The following is a 17,766-nucleotide window of genomic DNA, read 5'->3' as shown; positions in this document are numbered from 1 at the left end:
CCCAGATGTCAGCGAAAAGACGGTGCAACATTTGTGCTGATAGGGCAGGGTCGGCTTTCAGCATTTCAGCAGGGATGCAATCGATCCCAGGTGCTTTGTTGGATTTCATGTTTTTGATTGCCGCTTCTATTTCAGCCAGCGAAGGCGCTTCCGAGTTGACGCCATTTATGCGACTTACTGTTGGCGCTTCGAGCTGCAGATTCTGTTGGCCATCGCTATTCGTGACTCGGAAGGCAGGCAGTAGAAAAGCAAAATACAGCTTCTCGTTTCCAATTCCCTTACCCATCTTATGGCAATTTTCTTCAATCCCTGGCCAAACGCCAGACAATGTGCGTTTTTTGATGATGAGCCGTGCAGAGATACTATGATAATTGTCCCTCGTTTTCAATCTGCCTCAGGTGAATAAGTAGTACTGTTAATGATTAAAATTTAAAACTTAAAAAATATATATTTTTACAATACTGATAGGTTGTAGCACGAAAATCGAAAAGATTAAGTGTTTGATGACTTTTCATTTAAAGAAGATAGATCCATTTATTCACTCAAATCACGCATAACATATAAATAAACTCGCATTCATAAATTATAACCTAAACTCTGTACAAATAATAAATGCTATTTCCGATCATCCTGCGCAAGGAATTTGACTGTACCTCAAACAGGCTCCAATATTGTCTTCGGGACTTCCCTTGTCCAAACCCTCACCAAAATGAATGCCCAAGGCGAATGGCGTAACCGTGGTCTCGATCCGACAAGGCGAAACTCCAGCCGGACAGAGAGAATTGCCACAGTGCACCGGCAGACATCGCGGAAGATCGCCCATTCCCACTCCAATGAAGTCTTCCACTATGCAGGGAAGCGTAATTCGATCTGTACAGGAGGAGGTGAAGAGTTGTCTCGAATATCGAGCCTGTCGATGGGAGTATCCATGGAAGGACCTTGAAAAGAACGACGGAAAGAAGCTGCTGAAAAATCCACCTCCATCTCCTCCGCCGGATCCTTCTTCCGCCTCTGGATCATCCGCAGCCGGCTCATCAGCAGCAGGTTCATCAGCTGCTGGTTCGTCAGCTGCTGGCTCATCTGCTGGCGAGTCGAAAATGCCCGGGCCATCGTCTGCTTCTGCATCTGCTGGTGGAGGAACAACATCCGCTACAGGAACATCTGCTGCTGGAGCTAAGGGGTCAGCTGCTAGTGACGGATCCGAAAAGGTTCCTGTTGCTCCACCTGGAACTCCTGGCACCGTACCAGCAACTGGTACTCCTCCAGGCCCCAGCGTTCCTACGCCAGCACCAGGAGCACCAGGAACTCCTCCAGCACCAGTTCCTGGTACAGAACCTGGTGAACCGCCAATCATAGCTCCATTACCAATCGGATTCCCAATCCGGAACGATTGATCATCGCAAGGTTCATAGGCCACCGAGCACATCCCTTTCTCCTGCCGGAAGCACGCCCTATAATTGTGGTTCGCCAAATGACGCCCGTTTTCTGCAAAATTAAAAGTCTGAAAAACACCACTGCTCCCGGTAAAATACTGCATACACCCGCTGGGAGCTCGCTGGCTGAACGGAATCTGTGTCACCTTTATTTCCCACAGCCGCTGGGTAAAGGACCGCGGCGAAAAAACCATCTCCATTTCGATATCCTCGTTAGCGCGAGCTTGGGGCGTCAGGTCATAGTACAGATGCTGGCCACTGTTCAACCCGCACAGGTCAAACGGCAACACCCCGCCAATTAGCTTGAACACATCGCCATCGCAGATTCCGGTCCGGCGATTCGGCTGACCCTGTGAGGGGAAAAAAAAAAACAACAACTTCAGTGGTGTAGTTTTTCGAAACAAAAGTTTGTATATAGTGCTGCCAGATGAAATGAATTCTGAAAAAATTATCCCATTTATAAAATAGTCTAAATTGTGAAAATTGTCAAAATTGTCAAAATTGTCATAATTGTCAAAATTGTCGAAATTTGCAAAATTGTCAAAATTGCCAAATTTGTCAAAATTGTCAAAATTGTCAAAACTGTCAAAATTTTCAAATTGTCTAAATTGTCAAAATTGTCAAAAATGTCAAAATTGTCAAAATTGTCTAAATTGTCAAAGTTGTCAAAAGTGTCGAAACTGTCAAAATTGTCAAAATTTTTTAAATTGACAAAATTGTCAAAATTGTCAAAATTGTCAAAATTGTCAAAACTGTCAAAATTGTAAAACTGTCAAAATTGACAAAATTGTCAAAACTGTCAAAATTGTTATATTGTCGTGTTCCAATTTCAACTGGCAACTCTGAGCAATTAAAACATTCCAATTACCAATGCAAAGTGGATGAAATCGAATTTCAGCTGGCTAATCTCGGTGTTCATCAGCTTGATTTTCAGCTTACAGGAGCTCATATCCTTGGGCAGCAGAGCCGGAAAACCGGGGGACACGAAGTAGGTGATGTTGTTTGCCATCTCTTGGTCACAGGTGGCCGTAACTGCATCCAATTCGGGTCCAACGAAGGTGTGTGTCCGGTTCCACCCGAAGAAAACGAAAAAATGAGAGAGAAACAAACAAAACCGAATTTATGCATACATTCTGAAATTTCGAAATTCGCTTACAGCGTCCCTTGTTTGGAGGAAATTTTTTTTCCCACCCCCAAAACAAGGCTACAGGATGTTCGGAAGGATAAAGTTTGGTCCCTGGTTATAGTCGTAAATGAATAAATAAGCAAGTCTTACAAATACAGCAGACGCCAAATCCGAGAGCGCACTGGCCACGTGCTGACCCACCCTGAATGCGGCACTCGTACACGTTCATGCACTGGCCAGTCCGGAGGCCATCATCCGAAAGGCACTCATCATCGACCGGAACCGGGAGAAAGTTTAGAACTGGAATGAGACACAAACACACAGTGAGCTGCAAATCAGAGTCAAATTTAATCCAATTAATGCTAATTTCACCTGGAGAATTTAAAGTTTTTTTTTTAATTTTGTTGGTGTTGTTGGGTTGGAATTTATAAATAAGGCCATAAAGTGAAGTAAATCAATGCATGAATTTATTATGAATTCTAATAAATACGTTTTTGGGTTTTCCATAGTTTGCTTCTTTCAAGGAAGTTTCCTCTGAAATTGAGTTTACATTAAGCAAAATTCAAAACAAATGTTCATAAAAACCAAAACAAGCCATAAGAGGAATTCAAAATCCTAAAAAAACATTCTCCACCTGTCTGTCTGTCTGTCTGTCTGTCTGTCTGTCTGTCTGTCTGTCTGTCTGTCTGTCTGTTTGACAATTTTCACAAATTTTCACAATCTATACCATTTTGACAGTTTTGACAAATAAGATAATTTTGACAATTTTCACAATTTTTACAATTTCGATAATTTTTACAATTTTGACAAATTTGTCAATTTTGACAACTAGGATGACATTTTTGACAATTTTGATAATTTTGATAATTTTGACAATTTTGATTATTTTGACAATTTTGACAATTTTGACAATTTTGACAATTTTGACAATTTTGACAATTTTGACAATTTTGACAATTTTGACAATTTTGACAATTTTGACAATTTTGACAATTTTGACAATTTTGACAATTTTGACAATTTTGACAATTTTGACAATTTTGACAATTTTGACAATTTTGACAATTTTGACAATTTTGACAATTTTGACAATTATGACAATTTTGACAATTTTGACAATTTTGACAATTTTGACAATTTTGACAATTTTGACAATTTTGACAAATTTGACAATTTTGACATTTTTGACACTTTTGACCATTTTGACAATTTAGACAATTTTGACAATTTTGACAATTTTGATAATTTTGACAATTTTGACAATTTTGACAATTTTGACAATTCTGAAAATTTTGACAATTTTTACAATTTTGACAATTTTGACAATTTTGACAATTTTGACAATTTTGACAATTTTGACAATTTTGACAATTTTGAAAATTTGGACAATTTTGACAATTTTGAAAATTTTGACAATTTTGACCATTTTGACAATTTTGACAATTTTGACAATTTTGACAATTTTGACAATTTTGACAATTTTGACAATTTTGACAATTTTGACAATTTTGACAGTTTTGACGATTTTGACGGTTTTGACAATTTTGACAATTTTGACAATTTTGACAGTGTTGACAATTTTGATAATTTCGACAATTTGGCAACTTTAACAATTTTGACAATTCTGACAATTTTGACAATTTTGACAATTTTGACAATTTTGACAATTTTGACAATTTCAACAATTTTGACAATTTTGACTGTTTTGACAATTTTGACAGTTTTGAAAATTTTGACAATTTTGACAATTTTGACAATTTTAACAGTTTTGACAATTGTGACAATTTTGACAATTTTGACAATTTTGAAAATTTTGACAATTTTGACAATTTTGACAATTTTGACAATTTTGACAATTTTGACAATTTTGACAATTTTGACAATTTTGACAATTTTGACAATTTTGACAATTTTGACAATTTTGACAATTTTGACAGTTTTGACAATTTTGATAATTTTGACAATTTTGACAATTTTGACAATTTTGACAATTTTGACAATTTTGACAATTTTGACAATTTTGACAATTTTGACAATTTTGACAATTTTGACAATTTTGACAATTTTGACAATTTTGACAATTTTGACAATTTTGACAATTTTGACAATTTTGACAATTTTGACAATTTTGACAATTTTGACAATTTTGACGATTTTGACAATTTTGACAATTTTGACAATTTTGACAATTTTGACAATTTTGACAATTTTGACAATTTTGACAATTTTGACAATTTTGACAATTTTGACAATTTTGACAATTTTGACAATTTTGACAATTTTGACAATTTTGACAATTTTGACAATTTTGACAATTTTGACAATTTTGAAAATTTTGACAATTTTCACAATTTTGATAATTTTGACAATTTTTATAACTAAAGGATTTTACTTTTATATTTTTTTAGATCGAAAAATCGATATCACTGAAACTAAACTATTTTTTTTCGACCCACGTTTTCCGGATCACTGCCTCGTGCATCACGACAAATGTGTACTCTTAGTTCTAGAAGTTGGTGGCACCTTGCCACAATCGTTATGCATGCAGGCAGATGGAAACGATTTGGCATGGTCCCGTTCTTAGCTTTACGCCGTCTGTCTTAGAGGGAATGCGAGCCACCGTCCCAGTCCCAAGAGTAGTTATGCACCAAAGCTTGAAATTACAGTCAGTGCACATGAAACATAAGTATTTTCAAAGCTTTCTGAAGTCAACAAGAGTCAATAATCGAGAATCGACATTTTGTCATTGGCCGTAAAACGATAGTTTTTGAGATGAAATCAATTTTGTAATATTTTAAGTTTGACATATCATTTGAACTATTCCTTCATTTGAGCACTTAAGAAGTTCAACACTAACGAGTTGAACTGTTTCTTTTAAATCCTTTCTCGAACCTGCACATTTGGCGTCAATCTTTTATGGATTTTACAGTTGGTAGGAAAAACGGTTCAACATGAGAAATGCGACATACATATGGAAGTATGGATTAGTGCATATATCTTCAATGGTGAGGAATTTAGTGAATCTACTAGTGAGGAAGCTCAAGAAAACCATTTCCACGTTTGCTGAAAATGTTTTCGATCGGGATCAAAGCGTTGATTGCAATCTAATTTGACACTGCTTTCATTTGCTGATGTATTACCCTTCTTTAATGTTTCCCTAAGTTTCCTAGAATACATTCTAAACATTCCAAAACTTAACTCCTATGCAAAGCACTGCCAAAACCAAAGAATCAAATATATTTCAAATTACTTCGTCAACTTTGGTAATTAATTATAGTCATCCGAAAGAATGAGAAAAATCCCAGAAGCCACCAGACTCAATTTAACTTTCAGTCATAATTCATTGAAATAATTGCATGACCGTGAAATACTGTCTGGTCGTTTTATAAATTACCCGGTGATAAAAAAAAGAACTCTCCAGAAAATGATACAAACTTACCTTTGGCGCTTCGCCCACGTCCTCGTCCACCAGGGGGCCGTTTTCGTCTTCTGCCACCATCACCTTCATCATCCAGTAAGTACTGTCCATCGGCTGCTTCCTCCACCTGGAACAACTCATTCTTGGCCCGATGACCGCCGAAATGGTCCAGCCCAAAGGTCCGGCCGCCACTTCGCAGCCATCCGCCGACCAATTCGGTGCCATTTTGCAAATTGGCATCCAGTGGCCCCGATGAATGGCTCCTTGATGATTCGACTGTTGATGAGAAAATATATTTATGACAAAAGGAGTTCTACGGATGAGTGAATTGGAATGATTGAGACTCGGACAAGCTTCTAGAGGAAAAATTTTATTTGTCACATAATAATGGACGTCTTGTTCAAAAAGTATGCGCTATATAGAGCTTTTCAAATCGAAACATATTGCTGCTCCTACCTTCGTATATTGAGACATTAATTAAAATAAGAAACTAATACAAAATTTCACTCAAATTGAAAAACTTGGAAGCAACTCTTAAAAGCCTTGAAGTTGAAAAAATCATGGAAAAAGGTAAAATTTCAACTCAAATAATCAACAATAATTCTGACAACACTGCGAAAAAAAAATTAATTCCAATGAAGGTTTTAGGTTTGTATTTTCAACCCTTTTTTTCAAAGATATTTACGTACAATATTTTTTATATAAATATTTTGCATGAGAATGCATGAAAAAGCAAAAAAATTTAAGAAATCTATTTACATTTATGTTTTTTTTCTACTTTTTTTCAAATTTTTCTATGTGATTGATGTGTAAAGCAATTATCATCAGTGTTGCTGGATGAATTTATACAACTTTTTTTAAGTTTGTTTAAATTTCAATACTAGTTTACTAATCCATATTTTTCCCATTTTTTAATAGCCACCATATCCGTCCCTTTTATTTTTTTTAAATAAACGGTGAAAAAATGCATTTTAATTTGAAGTTTCGTATAAGTTCATTGCATGGTTGTTTAAATCACAGAAAAAATAATATTTTTGCAGATTTAAAAATTTTACAGATAAAAAAAAACAAAACTTTTCAGATTTTTAAACACATTTCGTCAAAAATAACATTCTAAATTTATTTTATTTTAAATATTTCATGGATTTTCTTAATTTGATTTAGAAACCGTTTCTAAAGATAATTTCTAAAGCTAATATACCTTATTTGAGAGTAAAGTGACTAAATTTTAGGATGTTTGGCATGATTTCTCAATGAAGTTTCTAAAAATAGTCGTCCCAGACTTTTTCATTCAAATCACGAATATTATTTTTGTCGAAAACTCATGTCAAGTCATGTCGATAAGAATCTTAAATCGACCATGTCGATAAAAACCCTTTATATTCAAGAACGAAAATAGTTATTTTGTTGATGATAAATTATTTATTCTATAAAAACATAAAAACCAAATTAATTATTTTTAATTAATTTTTTTTTTAACATTTTTTCACATAAAAAAAAACAAACAACGAGAGATTTCAGAAATTTGCTTAGCCGCATTTCAACATAAAATAGATATAATTTGTAAATATCTAATTTTCGATTTAATTAAAGTGTCATTTTTGAATTACATAGAATTATTTAAAAATTAAATTTAACTTATCAGAAGAGTTGTGTTCAGCGTAACAAAAAGCGTAAAGTCAAAGTTGATATACCTCAGATTTGGTCCCCAGTATGTTGAAGTTTTATGATTTATTCTATAATTTAGTATTAGTATTGGGCACCCTATCAGTCTCTTCATTATGTATTCATCACTATCGGTTGAAATTAAATTTGATTGAACAGAACGCCAATTTTTAAACGAAATTTCTAGATCCCCATGAAAATAAATTTATAAAATCATGGAACGAAAATTTATGAACTTTTCAAATGACCAGTTGTGGTCTGTAAAAGCAAGCACTTTTATTATTGCAATATGAACTCTACTACCGAGCTACTAGAGCTCGGATATGCAAATTTAGTAGCGTTGTGTTGGTTATAAAAAGAACTATCTTGCCTATTTTTTCAGATTTTTAAAATAACGTGTGTTTGGGATATTTACGATGCAAAAAGACATGGTAAAAATCATTTTGCACCATCGCCTCGGAAATTCTTCATTGTCGACTTGAAAACTCATGAACCGTTGATTTTTTCTGATTTTTTTCGGCTCAAATGATTAAGAAGTATAAGGAGCCACACTAGGATGCTCACGAAGTTCAATCTAAGCATCGGAGTGGGACCCTTGATCTTAAATATGGGTAAAATGACTAAGTTTATTGAGAATAATTGAAAATAGACCCCTTAACAATGCAGTAAACCCGTTTCCGGCAGGTAAAAAGTGTTGTCTGACTAGTAGACATCAAGTAAATAACTAATAGTGAGCAGTTTCATAGATCGCAATCTGTGCAACCGATTTCTACCTAAGCAACCAAAACACGCGTTTTTACTTAAAGATTGAACTCCGAAGTTCACATTTGGCTGAAAAAATGTTTCACGGGAGCTTCAAGTGACTCTTGTCACGTAAAAGTTACTCAGGAACTTCCATCGTCCTTTGAAAGGTTAAATAATCGATAACGAAACGTTCGCTTAAACACTTTCTAACGCACCGTTAAGATACTTCTAGGTGTGTCTGTCAATTTCTCAAAAGAAAAAAAACAATCCAATAGTAAAAGAAAAAGAAAACCTTTAGTGCGATCAAAATGTCGCTGAGAAGAAAAAAAATCTTCAAGAGCATCGGGGCTCGGATCTGGATCTGGTCAGCGAATGATCCTCCGCGAGGACTTGCAACTTCCATTCAAACAACATCAAGCTGTGTTGCAGTAAGAATCGGAGCTGTGCCGGCGGATAGCAAAAATTGTTTGCCGATGCCCACTACTAGATTAGCAAATACGGTATACTGAGCTGAGATCGATCTATGTAAGTATATTTATTTGGGCAGTGTGAAAAAAGGATGTCGTCGGAAAAACTTCGGAATATCAGCGTGAACAGTACCCCAAAAAACGGAACGGTGAGAATACGGCAACTTTCTTATTTATTCCTTGAAAGTCCCTTATAAAAGAAAACTCCAAGGTTTCGACCACTCTGTTTTAATTAATCTGCACAAAATAACTTTTGAAATGAAGTTTTAATACTACTTCCAACAGTGGCGAAAATAAAAGCAGGTTTGGTCGAGAGGTTAACGAGTTTGCATTACAACCTAGAGGGTAACGGATCAATTCCCAAAGCGTAAGTAAGTAAGCTTCTTTGTAAAAAATATAATTTAGTTAACATTGAAGTCAACGAGATATATCGTGATAGACCGGCAACCTAGCAGTCTGTCATCTGGTTGTCAGAGCAATCTGTCAACCAGATTTTTTTTCGGTGAGTAGAAGACTCTTAGATATTCTTAGATAGATAGGGCTGTATAGCGTTCTCTTCAGCCAATGAAATGAACTTTAAAGTTGCTTTAATAATTTAAATTTTGGGCTGAATAGAATTCTCTAGGAACTCTGACGAGAGCTGATTAAGCTTCTATGAAACCTTCTATGAAATACACACGTTTGTAACTGTACGGATTCTAAATGATCATAGCCTTATCAATCAAAAGATTCCCAAGCAACCAAAAGTCTCATATCTACTTAAACTCGTTCCTCCAAAGCTCGAATTTCGCTGAACAAAGGTTCTAAAGGGAATTGGTACCGAATTTTCTCGAATGTGAGCATTAAAGTTACAAAAAGTTCCTCAAATAACCTTCTATGGACTTGAAGTTCCAAAAAGTTCCTCAATTAGCTTTTTTTGAGACATGTCAATCGCACCCACACAGTGTAAAAGTTACAAATTAGGTCTCAAAAAGCCTTCTGTGGACTTCAAGTTCCAAGAAGTTCCTCAAATAGCCTTTTTGTGACATGTCAATCGCACTCACACAGTATAAAAGTTACAAATTAGGTCTCAAATAGTTTTCTGTGAACTTCAAGTTCCAAGAAGTTCTTCAAATAGTCTTATGTAAACTTCAAGTTCCAAGAAGTTTCTCAAATAGCCTTTTTTGTGACATGTCAATGGCATCATTCAGAATAAAAGTTACAAATTGGGTCTCAAATAGCCTTCTATGGACTCGAAGTTCCAAAAAGGTCCTCGAATAGCCTTTATTGAGACATGTCCGCCATTTCATGAATATGAAATGTGAACGAACATCACAAAAGGGCATATAATAAATAAATCAATTTTTGGAGCTTGGAAGTTGTTGAAATGAATAATTTATATTGAAACTTCAACTCAGAACAACTTAAAGCTAACTCGCAAATGACTGTTTTTGAAAATAGTAAATATTTTGACTTTATAAAATTCCGTCCAACTGTATTTACTTATCACGAATTTATCACACATTGAAAGTCAGTTGAAGCAATTCACTAATTAAATATCAAGATAAACTCAAGAATTTGTATAATTTTATGCTTAACAGTTATAATCATGGAATTCAATTTTTTTAAAACAGCTATTAGTTTTACGGATGATTGATTTATACGCCGTTTCGTAATGTTTCTTAGTAATAATCAACATGCGTCTTTGCTGCTGGCCGCTGGCTGCCCTTGCGGATATTTCAGGAAGCTTATAACCACTTCGAATTTTAGCTGCCGGTATGGCAACATCTAGGCGTGGCGTCGTGGCAGCGTGTTTGGCTATCATCTCGTAGGATCGGGTTCAAATCTGGTACCAGGACTAATTTTTTCCATTAGGTAGTTTGATTGCTTGAGTAAGCGAATCAAATAATTGTGTAGCAGAACGAACTGGCGTGCGTGCCAACATTAATTAAGTAAGTGTCAGTTGAGCAAGGAGAGGAATGAGAGGAATAAAGATGGATGCCGAGAAACCGTCAACACCACATGGGCTGGTGGTGACCAAAGTAAGAGAGGAGAAGAAAATTATTTTTTTGTTTTCGCTGATTAAACGTTTACTTGTGGGCTGAATAGAAGGCTGTTCAAATCTGTAATGGAATAAGAACTTAAATTTTGGGCTGAATAAAACGAACTTCAGCACATTGATTATGCTGATTAAGCTGTGTTCGACCTTTTTAACGAGACTTTTGGTTGCTTGGGTTATCACTACGACTTCAATAAAATAAGTTATCTTTGATGATAATCATCAATTTTTGAAGCACTTTTTGGCTTAATGGTCATTCTCTAAAGAGTCTCCTGTGAAGACCATACAAATCAAAACTCAAATTTTCAAGAAGCATCTGATAGCAGACATTTCAGCAATTACAAAATGGCAATGATCTCCAGGGTAAAAAAAAGTTACAAAATACTTGCAGACGCTGGACTTTCTATAAAAACTTAGAACTCTTCTTCTATTTTTTTAGATTTTCAAAATTTTCCTCTCTGTTAGATTTTTTTTTAAATAAAAAAAGCTTGAACCAAAAACCTGGCAAAATCCGAGCAATTTCAAAATGTTCAACACAAAAAACAAGCAATATTCGGGAAAAGAAAAAGAAAGACACTTGAATCATTATATTTTTTATCAATACATAAGCAGATTTTAGTTGTATTTTAGGCTTTCTAACATCATTTAAATTTATTTTGACAAAACTTGTCTGAAAATTTTCTGCGCTATCTGCTTTATTAAATTCAACTTAAAGGCTTAAGTTTAAAACAGCCGAATTTGAACAGATGTATTTTGCAATTTACTGGACTGAATTTCACTAAATAACTTTTGTTGAGTTACTGAGAGCGATGAGCTCAAGTTTGCTGACTATTTATCAACGATTCATTTGAGCTACATAGAAGAAAAGAAGAAGATTTTTGTAAACTAAATATGAATGGAATCATGTTTTATCTTGATATATCAACATATTTTAATTCTTCAAGTAGTAAAAAAAACAGTTAATGCCATCAAGTGGTGGAAAGTTAAAAATGTTGTCAAATTTTCGATTGTTGAATCAGTTTTCCAGGAGACACTTTAGAAACGTATAAATTCCACTGGCAATAGAATTTTTTTTATCTTTCTTTCCAACATTGTAACCATGGTTTAAAGTTTACGGAGTTCGACTTCTAAGATTGTTCCGTTAAGTAACAAATTCACAACAGATATGTAAAGCATAGACAAAATTACAACCTTTTTTATTTTATTTTTTTTTTTCATTGATTTACCAAATTACGATGGAAATTATGAAAATATTTTTTTTTTCATTATTGGTTTTCCATAGAAAAGTTTCAATTGTGATATACAGTACCGTTCATAATTGTATAGAAATTGGAAGCACGCGCACTGTCACTTCGACTTTGAACTTCCATAACTTTTAACTCTGATGATATTTTTTGATCAAATTTTTTGCGTTAGATAGATCAACTATCAAACTATTATATCACAAAATTTGAGCTTCCTGGAGTTTGTGTGGTCTGAGATACAGTAATTCTATGAAAATCGGACTTTTTGGACTTTTCTCATTCAAACTGCAATATCTCTGAAACTACGCTACATTTTTTATTGAAATTTTGCAGAATGATTGTTGAAATATAAAGCTAGCATAGCTGAAGTTTTCAAAAAGTTTTATCGATGAGATCAAAAGTTACGCAAGGTGCAATATTTCAGGCATGAACCTTGAAATGCGATATCTATAGAATTTTGGACGATTCATGAGAACAATATCGTTTACATCCACCAATCAGACCAAAAATGTCTGACAAAAGCAATGAAGAAAAGATGAAATGGAATAAATGATCCATTTGTGTTTTGAAATCAGAATCTCGCGATATTGTTTCGATTTTTTAGTTGAAATAGATTTACTGGTTGATAAACAGAGAATATGATTTTCCTATGAAAAAATTCGTTCAAAATTCTATAGATATCGCATTTCTAGGTTCATGCCTGAAATATTGCATCTCGCGTAACTTTTAATCTCCTCAATAGAACTTTATGAAAACTTCAGACATAGTTCATATTTCAACAATCATTCTGCAAGATTTCAATAAAAAATCAAGCGTAGTTTCAGAGATATTGCAGTTTGAATGAGAAAAGTCCAAAAAGTCTGATTTTCGTAGATTTACTGTATCACAGGCCACACAAACTCCAGAAAGCTCAAATTTTTTGATATAATAGTGTGATGGTTGATCTATCTAACGCAAAAAATTCGATCAGAAATTATCATCAGAGTTAAAAGTTATGGAAGTTCAAAGTCGAAGTGACAGTGCGCGTGCTTCCAATTTCTATACAATTATGAACGGTATTGTATAACAAATGTTTTTGTTGTTGTTTTTTTTTCCGGGATTTTCAGTAACAAATGTTGATGTCGCATTGAAGTTTTGGCGAACGAAAGTTTCCTCTATTTCTTGTGTTTTAAGATATTTTATAATTCGAAAAAAATCAGGAATTTAGGATCTAAAACAAAATATCTAAAAAAAATCTTCGATTTTAGAATAAAAAGCTAATCAACATGTTAAATTTAATTAAAATCTAGTATTCTGAAATCGAATATAAAATATTACGGAGTAAAGTTTGATAAATTCGTGAACAGATACCGATTATTGATAACTGTTTGAGAAACTAACCTACATGAAAAACAAAAAAAAATGGGTCTCTAAAAATGGGTGTGTTTTTATTTCATTCGAAAGATTCTTTAAAGAGTTAATGTGGTTATTCTTTAAACTACCGTCAACTGGAGCATCATGTAACACTTTTCAACTTAAATGGCTTCTAAGAACTTAATTTCCACAGATAATCATACAGCTTGTACATCAAAAGTTTGAAGGTTGATGGGACATTGAATTGACGTAGTAAGAAAAATTATTGGTTTCACCAGTTATTTTTAAATTTATAAAAACATGCGATTCACCCTTCTGAAAAAAGGGGTACGTTGCAACAAATTTTGCTTTTAATGAAAAATCTAATGAAAACGTTTGAAAACTTATCGTTTTTGGTATATTTGTAGTCTAATTACGTATTAAGCTCCAATTGCAGTAATTTTTGGTTTTTTACGAATTAAATTTTACATTTAGTCCGTTAAAAATGTTTTTAATGGAAAGACATTAGGGTGCTGCATACTTTCATGGGTGAAAAATGCTACTAAAAACTCTATTAGCTGAAATCATAAAAATAATAATTGAATGGATTTAATTTTGAAATTAACGAACGAATGATGGAAAACAATCATATATAGCATATGGAAACGAGATTCATAAGGTGAATCTATGATTCGTAATTTTATGTATTTTAACCCAGACTGGTAACTTAAATATAAAAGCATTTAATTAAAAAAATTAAGTGATTGTCCGGAAAATATTTCTAAACCAACAGTGTTGGTATAGGATAATAAAAGTAATAGAATTTTTGTAGGTCATACCATTAAGCCAATCCGTCATACTGTGTAAAATTTTTACTGCATCGAAAAATATAAAAATCTATTAACATCAATTGCTCGATTTTTTCAATTTTCTTCAAGAATCAACAACTTTAAAAAACTATCTCAAAATGTGAGAAACTATGCCATCCTCATTTTGTTTTCATTCAATGATAACTTTCTTCATTATTTTGAAAGAAAAAATTATTAAGTGTTGTGGTATACAAATGTTGCAACTAACCCTGCTGTTGTATGATGTTCCGTTTGGCGGTAGTGTTTTTTGATACCACCTTTCTAAATTAATCATGGACTGCGGAAATTTACTGGGCAAAGAGATTATTGGAATAACTTCAAAACTATCCCCATTCATCCTTGAGTGGAGGCCAAAGAAAAGTGTTTAAAATGTATTTAAATTTAAATATTGCTAAATTGTATCGTTAATTTAGTGGATAAAGTTCGCTCTCGCTAACTGTGACAAAGAAAGGGAATTTGTGAGCACCGAGAACTTTCAGTTTGCGATACAGAATTCCATATTTCATAAATTTTCACATCAACCTTCGAATAGTTTTTGATATACAAATATAAAAACAATTATAAACTTAAACTTTCTGATATCACATGGTATGGGACCCGGAATCCGATACCATTGTTTCATTTATGGATAAATGTTTTAACTTTCAGCTATCAGATTTGAAGGATGAAATAACTTTCTGTTTGGTTCAGAAGAATATAGCTATTCAGAGTTGCACCATGAAGTTTATTATTATTTGGAATTTTACTTTGTATACAATTTCATCTACACCCAAAATTCAGCCTCTGTGCCAATGGCGTGTAGTCAATTTCATAGCATCATTGGTACAAGAAGATAACGCGACCGGCACTGATTCGATTTGCGCCCACCGGCATTAACCTCCCAGCGCAACCGAATTGCGTATGTCTGAATGAAACAAAATAAAAACGTTTTCGCGTCCCTCCCCATCGCATCACAAGCCGAAGAAGGATGGAAATAAATACCGGCCAACACCAGGCAGCCAGCGAACCGAGCACTGTGCGTGTGAATGTAGCAAAAGCAACAACAAAAACATCATTCTAATTCAATCAACCGGCAAACACGGCTAAGCTGTGCGTGTGTATGTAGCAAAAGCAACAAAAGAAAACATTCCTTCAATTCACCGGCAAACAACACCGACCAAGCTGCCCGGCTTTAGCAGCTGTGTATATGTAGCGTGTGTATGTAATAGCAGGCAGTAAGCAAAGCACAGTTCTCATTCAATGGGTTTCCCGTTCCTTCACTCCCGTTCCCTTTCCCGTTTCCATCTTAAGACAAAGGAATGCATTGAAAGGAGGCCAAACGCCGGGAAGCCGCCGTTGTACGTTTTTTGTGATTGATCGGTAACAGAAAGCGTATGACAAATATACCTCGTCCTGCATGAAGCTCGAATAGTAGGTACACCGGTTAGAATGTCGGACTGGCAAGACGATACAATTGGTGATGTGAGTTCGATTCTCACTACAACGCTGTGGTTTTAATTTTTATTTTCTTGTTTCTGGGATGAATTATCCAATAGGAAGGAAATCCCATTAAATGTTTTTCTTGTTTCGCTTGAATGTAGTGGTCATCATTTTGGTTGGGAGCCGAGTCCTTATGCCAGTTACGGTTTTTCAAACATACCGTCTTCGGCACAGTGCACATTTCAGAGCATTATCGGCACAGAGATTTGCTAAAAAGGCATTGGATTTTTGCAACCTCTTCTATGGGTGTACTCATGCTTTTACAGAGAATGGTTTAGTTGATTTATTGGTTTCTCGTCCTGCTAACACATTTCAATAGAAAACCTCATTAGCCGCCAAAATTATCATGCCGAGCTCATATGACCCCATAATGAGTAAGTGGTATGAAAAAAATAACACAAACCTGCATCAGCATCCGTGGGAGATTGGCCGGCAGCATCAGAGGACGTTCCCCAGATGTCATAGTTTTTCATCACAGGCCAGGATTTGGCCGCAAGCGAAGGAGCCGAATGGACCACAGGAACTCCCACCATCAGGAGGACGCAGCAAATGCTGCAGCAGGAGATGATCATCAGCTGTGGGACCCAGCAATGCGTCACTCGACTGCCAACGCCAACGCTAATTAATCCCCGGGGTCCCCACTTATTTGTGTTTAACTTTGACATATTTTTCCGGCGCAAAAGCATTCTTCTTCGATCGAATGGTCCACCACATGCAAATTCGTTGCTGTTGATTTTGGAAGTGGCTTTTGGCGTGCGGTGGCGGTGTTAAATTCATTGCATGGTTGGATTTCACTTATTCCGGGGGTTTGTTCCGTCCGAGTCGCGTCTTCGTGCCTCTTTTTCACTGTTTCTCTTCACTCACTCACCGAATGGGTCGGGTCGATCACTGAGAGGGGGTGTGGGTGGCACAATTGGGAATTTCGAACGTTCCGACCCAATTATGGTTCACTGATTGCAGTCCGTGTCGCGCATTCATTCGAATTCCGATACACTAAATCAGGATGAGCACCGAATCGAGAACGGAACCGGAACGGATGGGTTCCGAATGATTGTGGTCGACAGTCGGAACATCGATTGGTGATGTTCTTTCACTACATGCACGCACTACAGACTACGGCGGGCGAGACGGACTAATTAATTTGGACTTTTAACAACTGACGAAAACATTGGCATTCAGGCTGAAAAACAAATGATAACACCAGATAAAGCAGTCGATTTTCAATATCATGACAATGACATCCATGGCACAAAGGAGCAAATCCGGTCGGAAAATTTGGATAATTGATAATGGCTAATTGCTTGCCAAATACTGGAAACCCTTTTTTGTGGATGGTTTTTTTTCTCTTTAGACACTGATTATTTTCTGTGATGAATCGATCAGAGATTAGTGTTCGTCCAACTAGAAGTTTTGATGTGTTTTTTACATTTGCAACAATGGTTTTCATACCAAGAATTCGAGTTAAAAGTTTATAAATTGTGAAGTCTTAGTCTTGAAATGGTAATCGTGTTCGGTGCTTTTTATAGACGTTGCTTTTTATCACAGGTTCCCTCACATTCTTTAGTAAAGGGCAATAAGAAGGCGACATCTGTCAACGACTAATCGCTTTCAACGAATTCTACTTTTTGGTTCGAAGCAATGCAAGGCTCGTATCAATTATCTAAAAGGTAAGACTTAAACCATGGTTTAAGGTTGGACCTGAGCAGGCTTCGGATTCATTTGAGAGCAAACACCCACGGAGCTAAAATCTGCTCTCACTCTTTAAGCGGCAAGAAGGAATGAGAAGGAGTGACCATTTGCCTGGAAGATGTCATGCTCTTAGGGAGTTCTTTTTACCTCTCGCTCCGCTCTAAAAAGATAAATGAGCGCTCTTTGGGAGTAGCTCCGCTTTAAGACAAACGTTATGAGCTGGGAATCTGGCTGGTTCGTGTTCGTTTGTTTTGGTTTGCGC

General features: G+C 35.3%; 1 protein-coding gene across 3 annotated transcripts in view; it reads right to left on the bottom strand.

Annotated features, from left to right (window-relative positions):
- Positions 1-537: 537 nt before the first annotated feature.
- Positions 538-17,766, bottom strand: part of LOC129747669 (uncharacterized) — a 29,867-nt gene continuing 12,638 nt past the window's right edge. For all 3 annotated transcript variants that reach the window (XM_055741974.1, XM_055741975.1, XM_055741976.1), the window contains exons 2-6: positions 16,219-16,995; positions 5,999-6,253; positions 2,710-2,859; positions 2,302-2,465; positions 538-1,783 (exon numbers count right to left, since the gene is read on the bottom strand). In XM_055741974.1, the coding sequence (XP_055597949.1) occupies positions 626-1,783; positions 2,302-2,465; positions 2,710-2,859; positions 5,999-6,253; positions 16,219-16,501 (2,010 nt within the window). In that variant the 5' untranslated portion in view covers positions 16,502-16,995 and the 3' untranslated portion in view covers positions 538-625. The remainder of the gene's footprint in view (positions 1,784-2,301; positions 2,466-2,709; positions 2,860-5,998; positions 6,254-16,218; positions 16,996-17,766) is intronic.

This window comes from Uranotaenia lowii, chromosome 2 (assembly GCF_029784155.1).
Source record: "Uranotaenia lowii strain MFRU-FL chromosome 2, ASM2978415v1, whole genome shotgun sequence".
Classification (NCBI taxonomy): domain Eukaryota; kingdom Metazoa; phylum Arthropoda; class Insecta; order Diptera; family Culicidae; genus Uranotaenia; species Uranotaenia lowii.
This window is presented reverse-complemented; position numbering and strand designations above follow the sequence as displayed.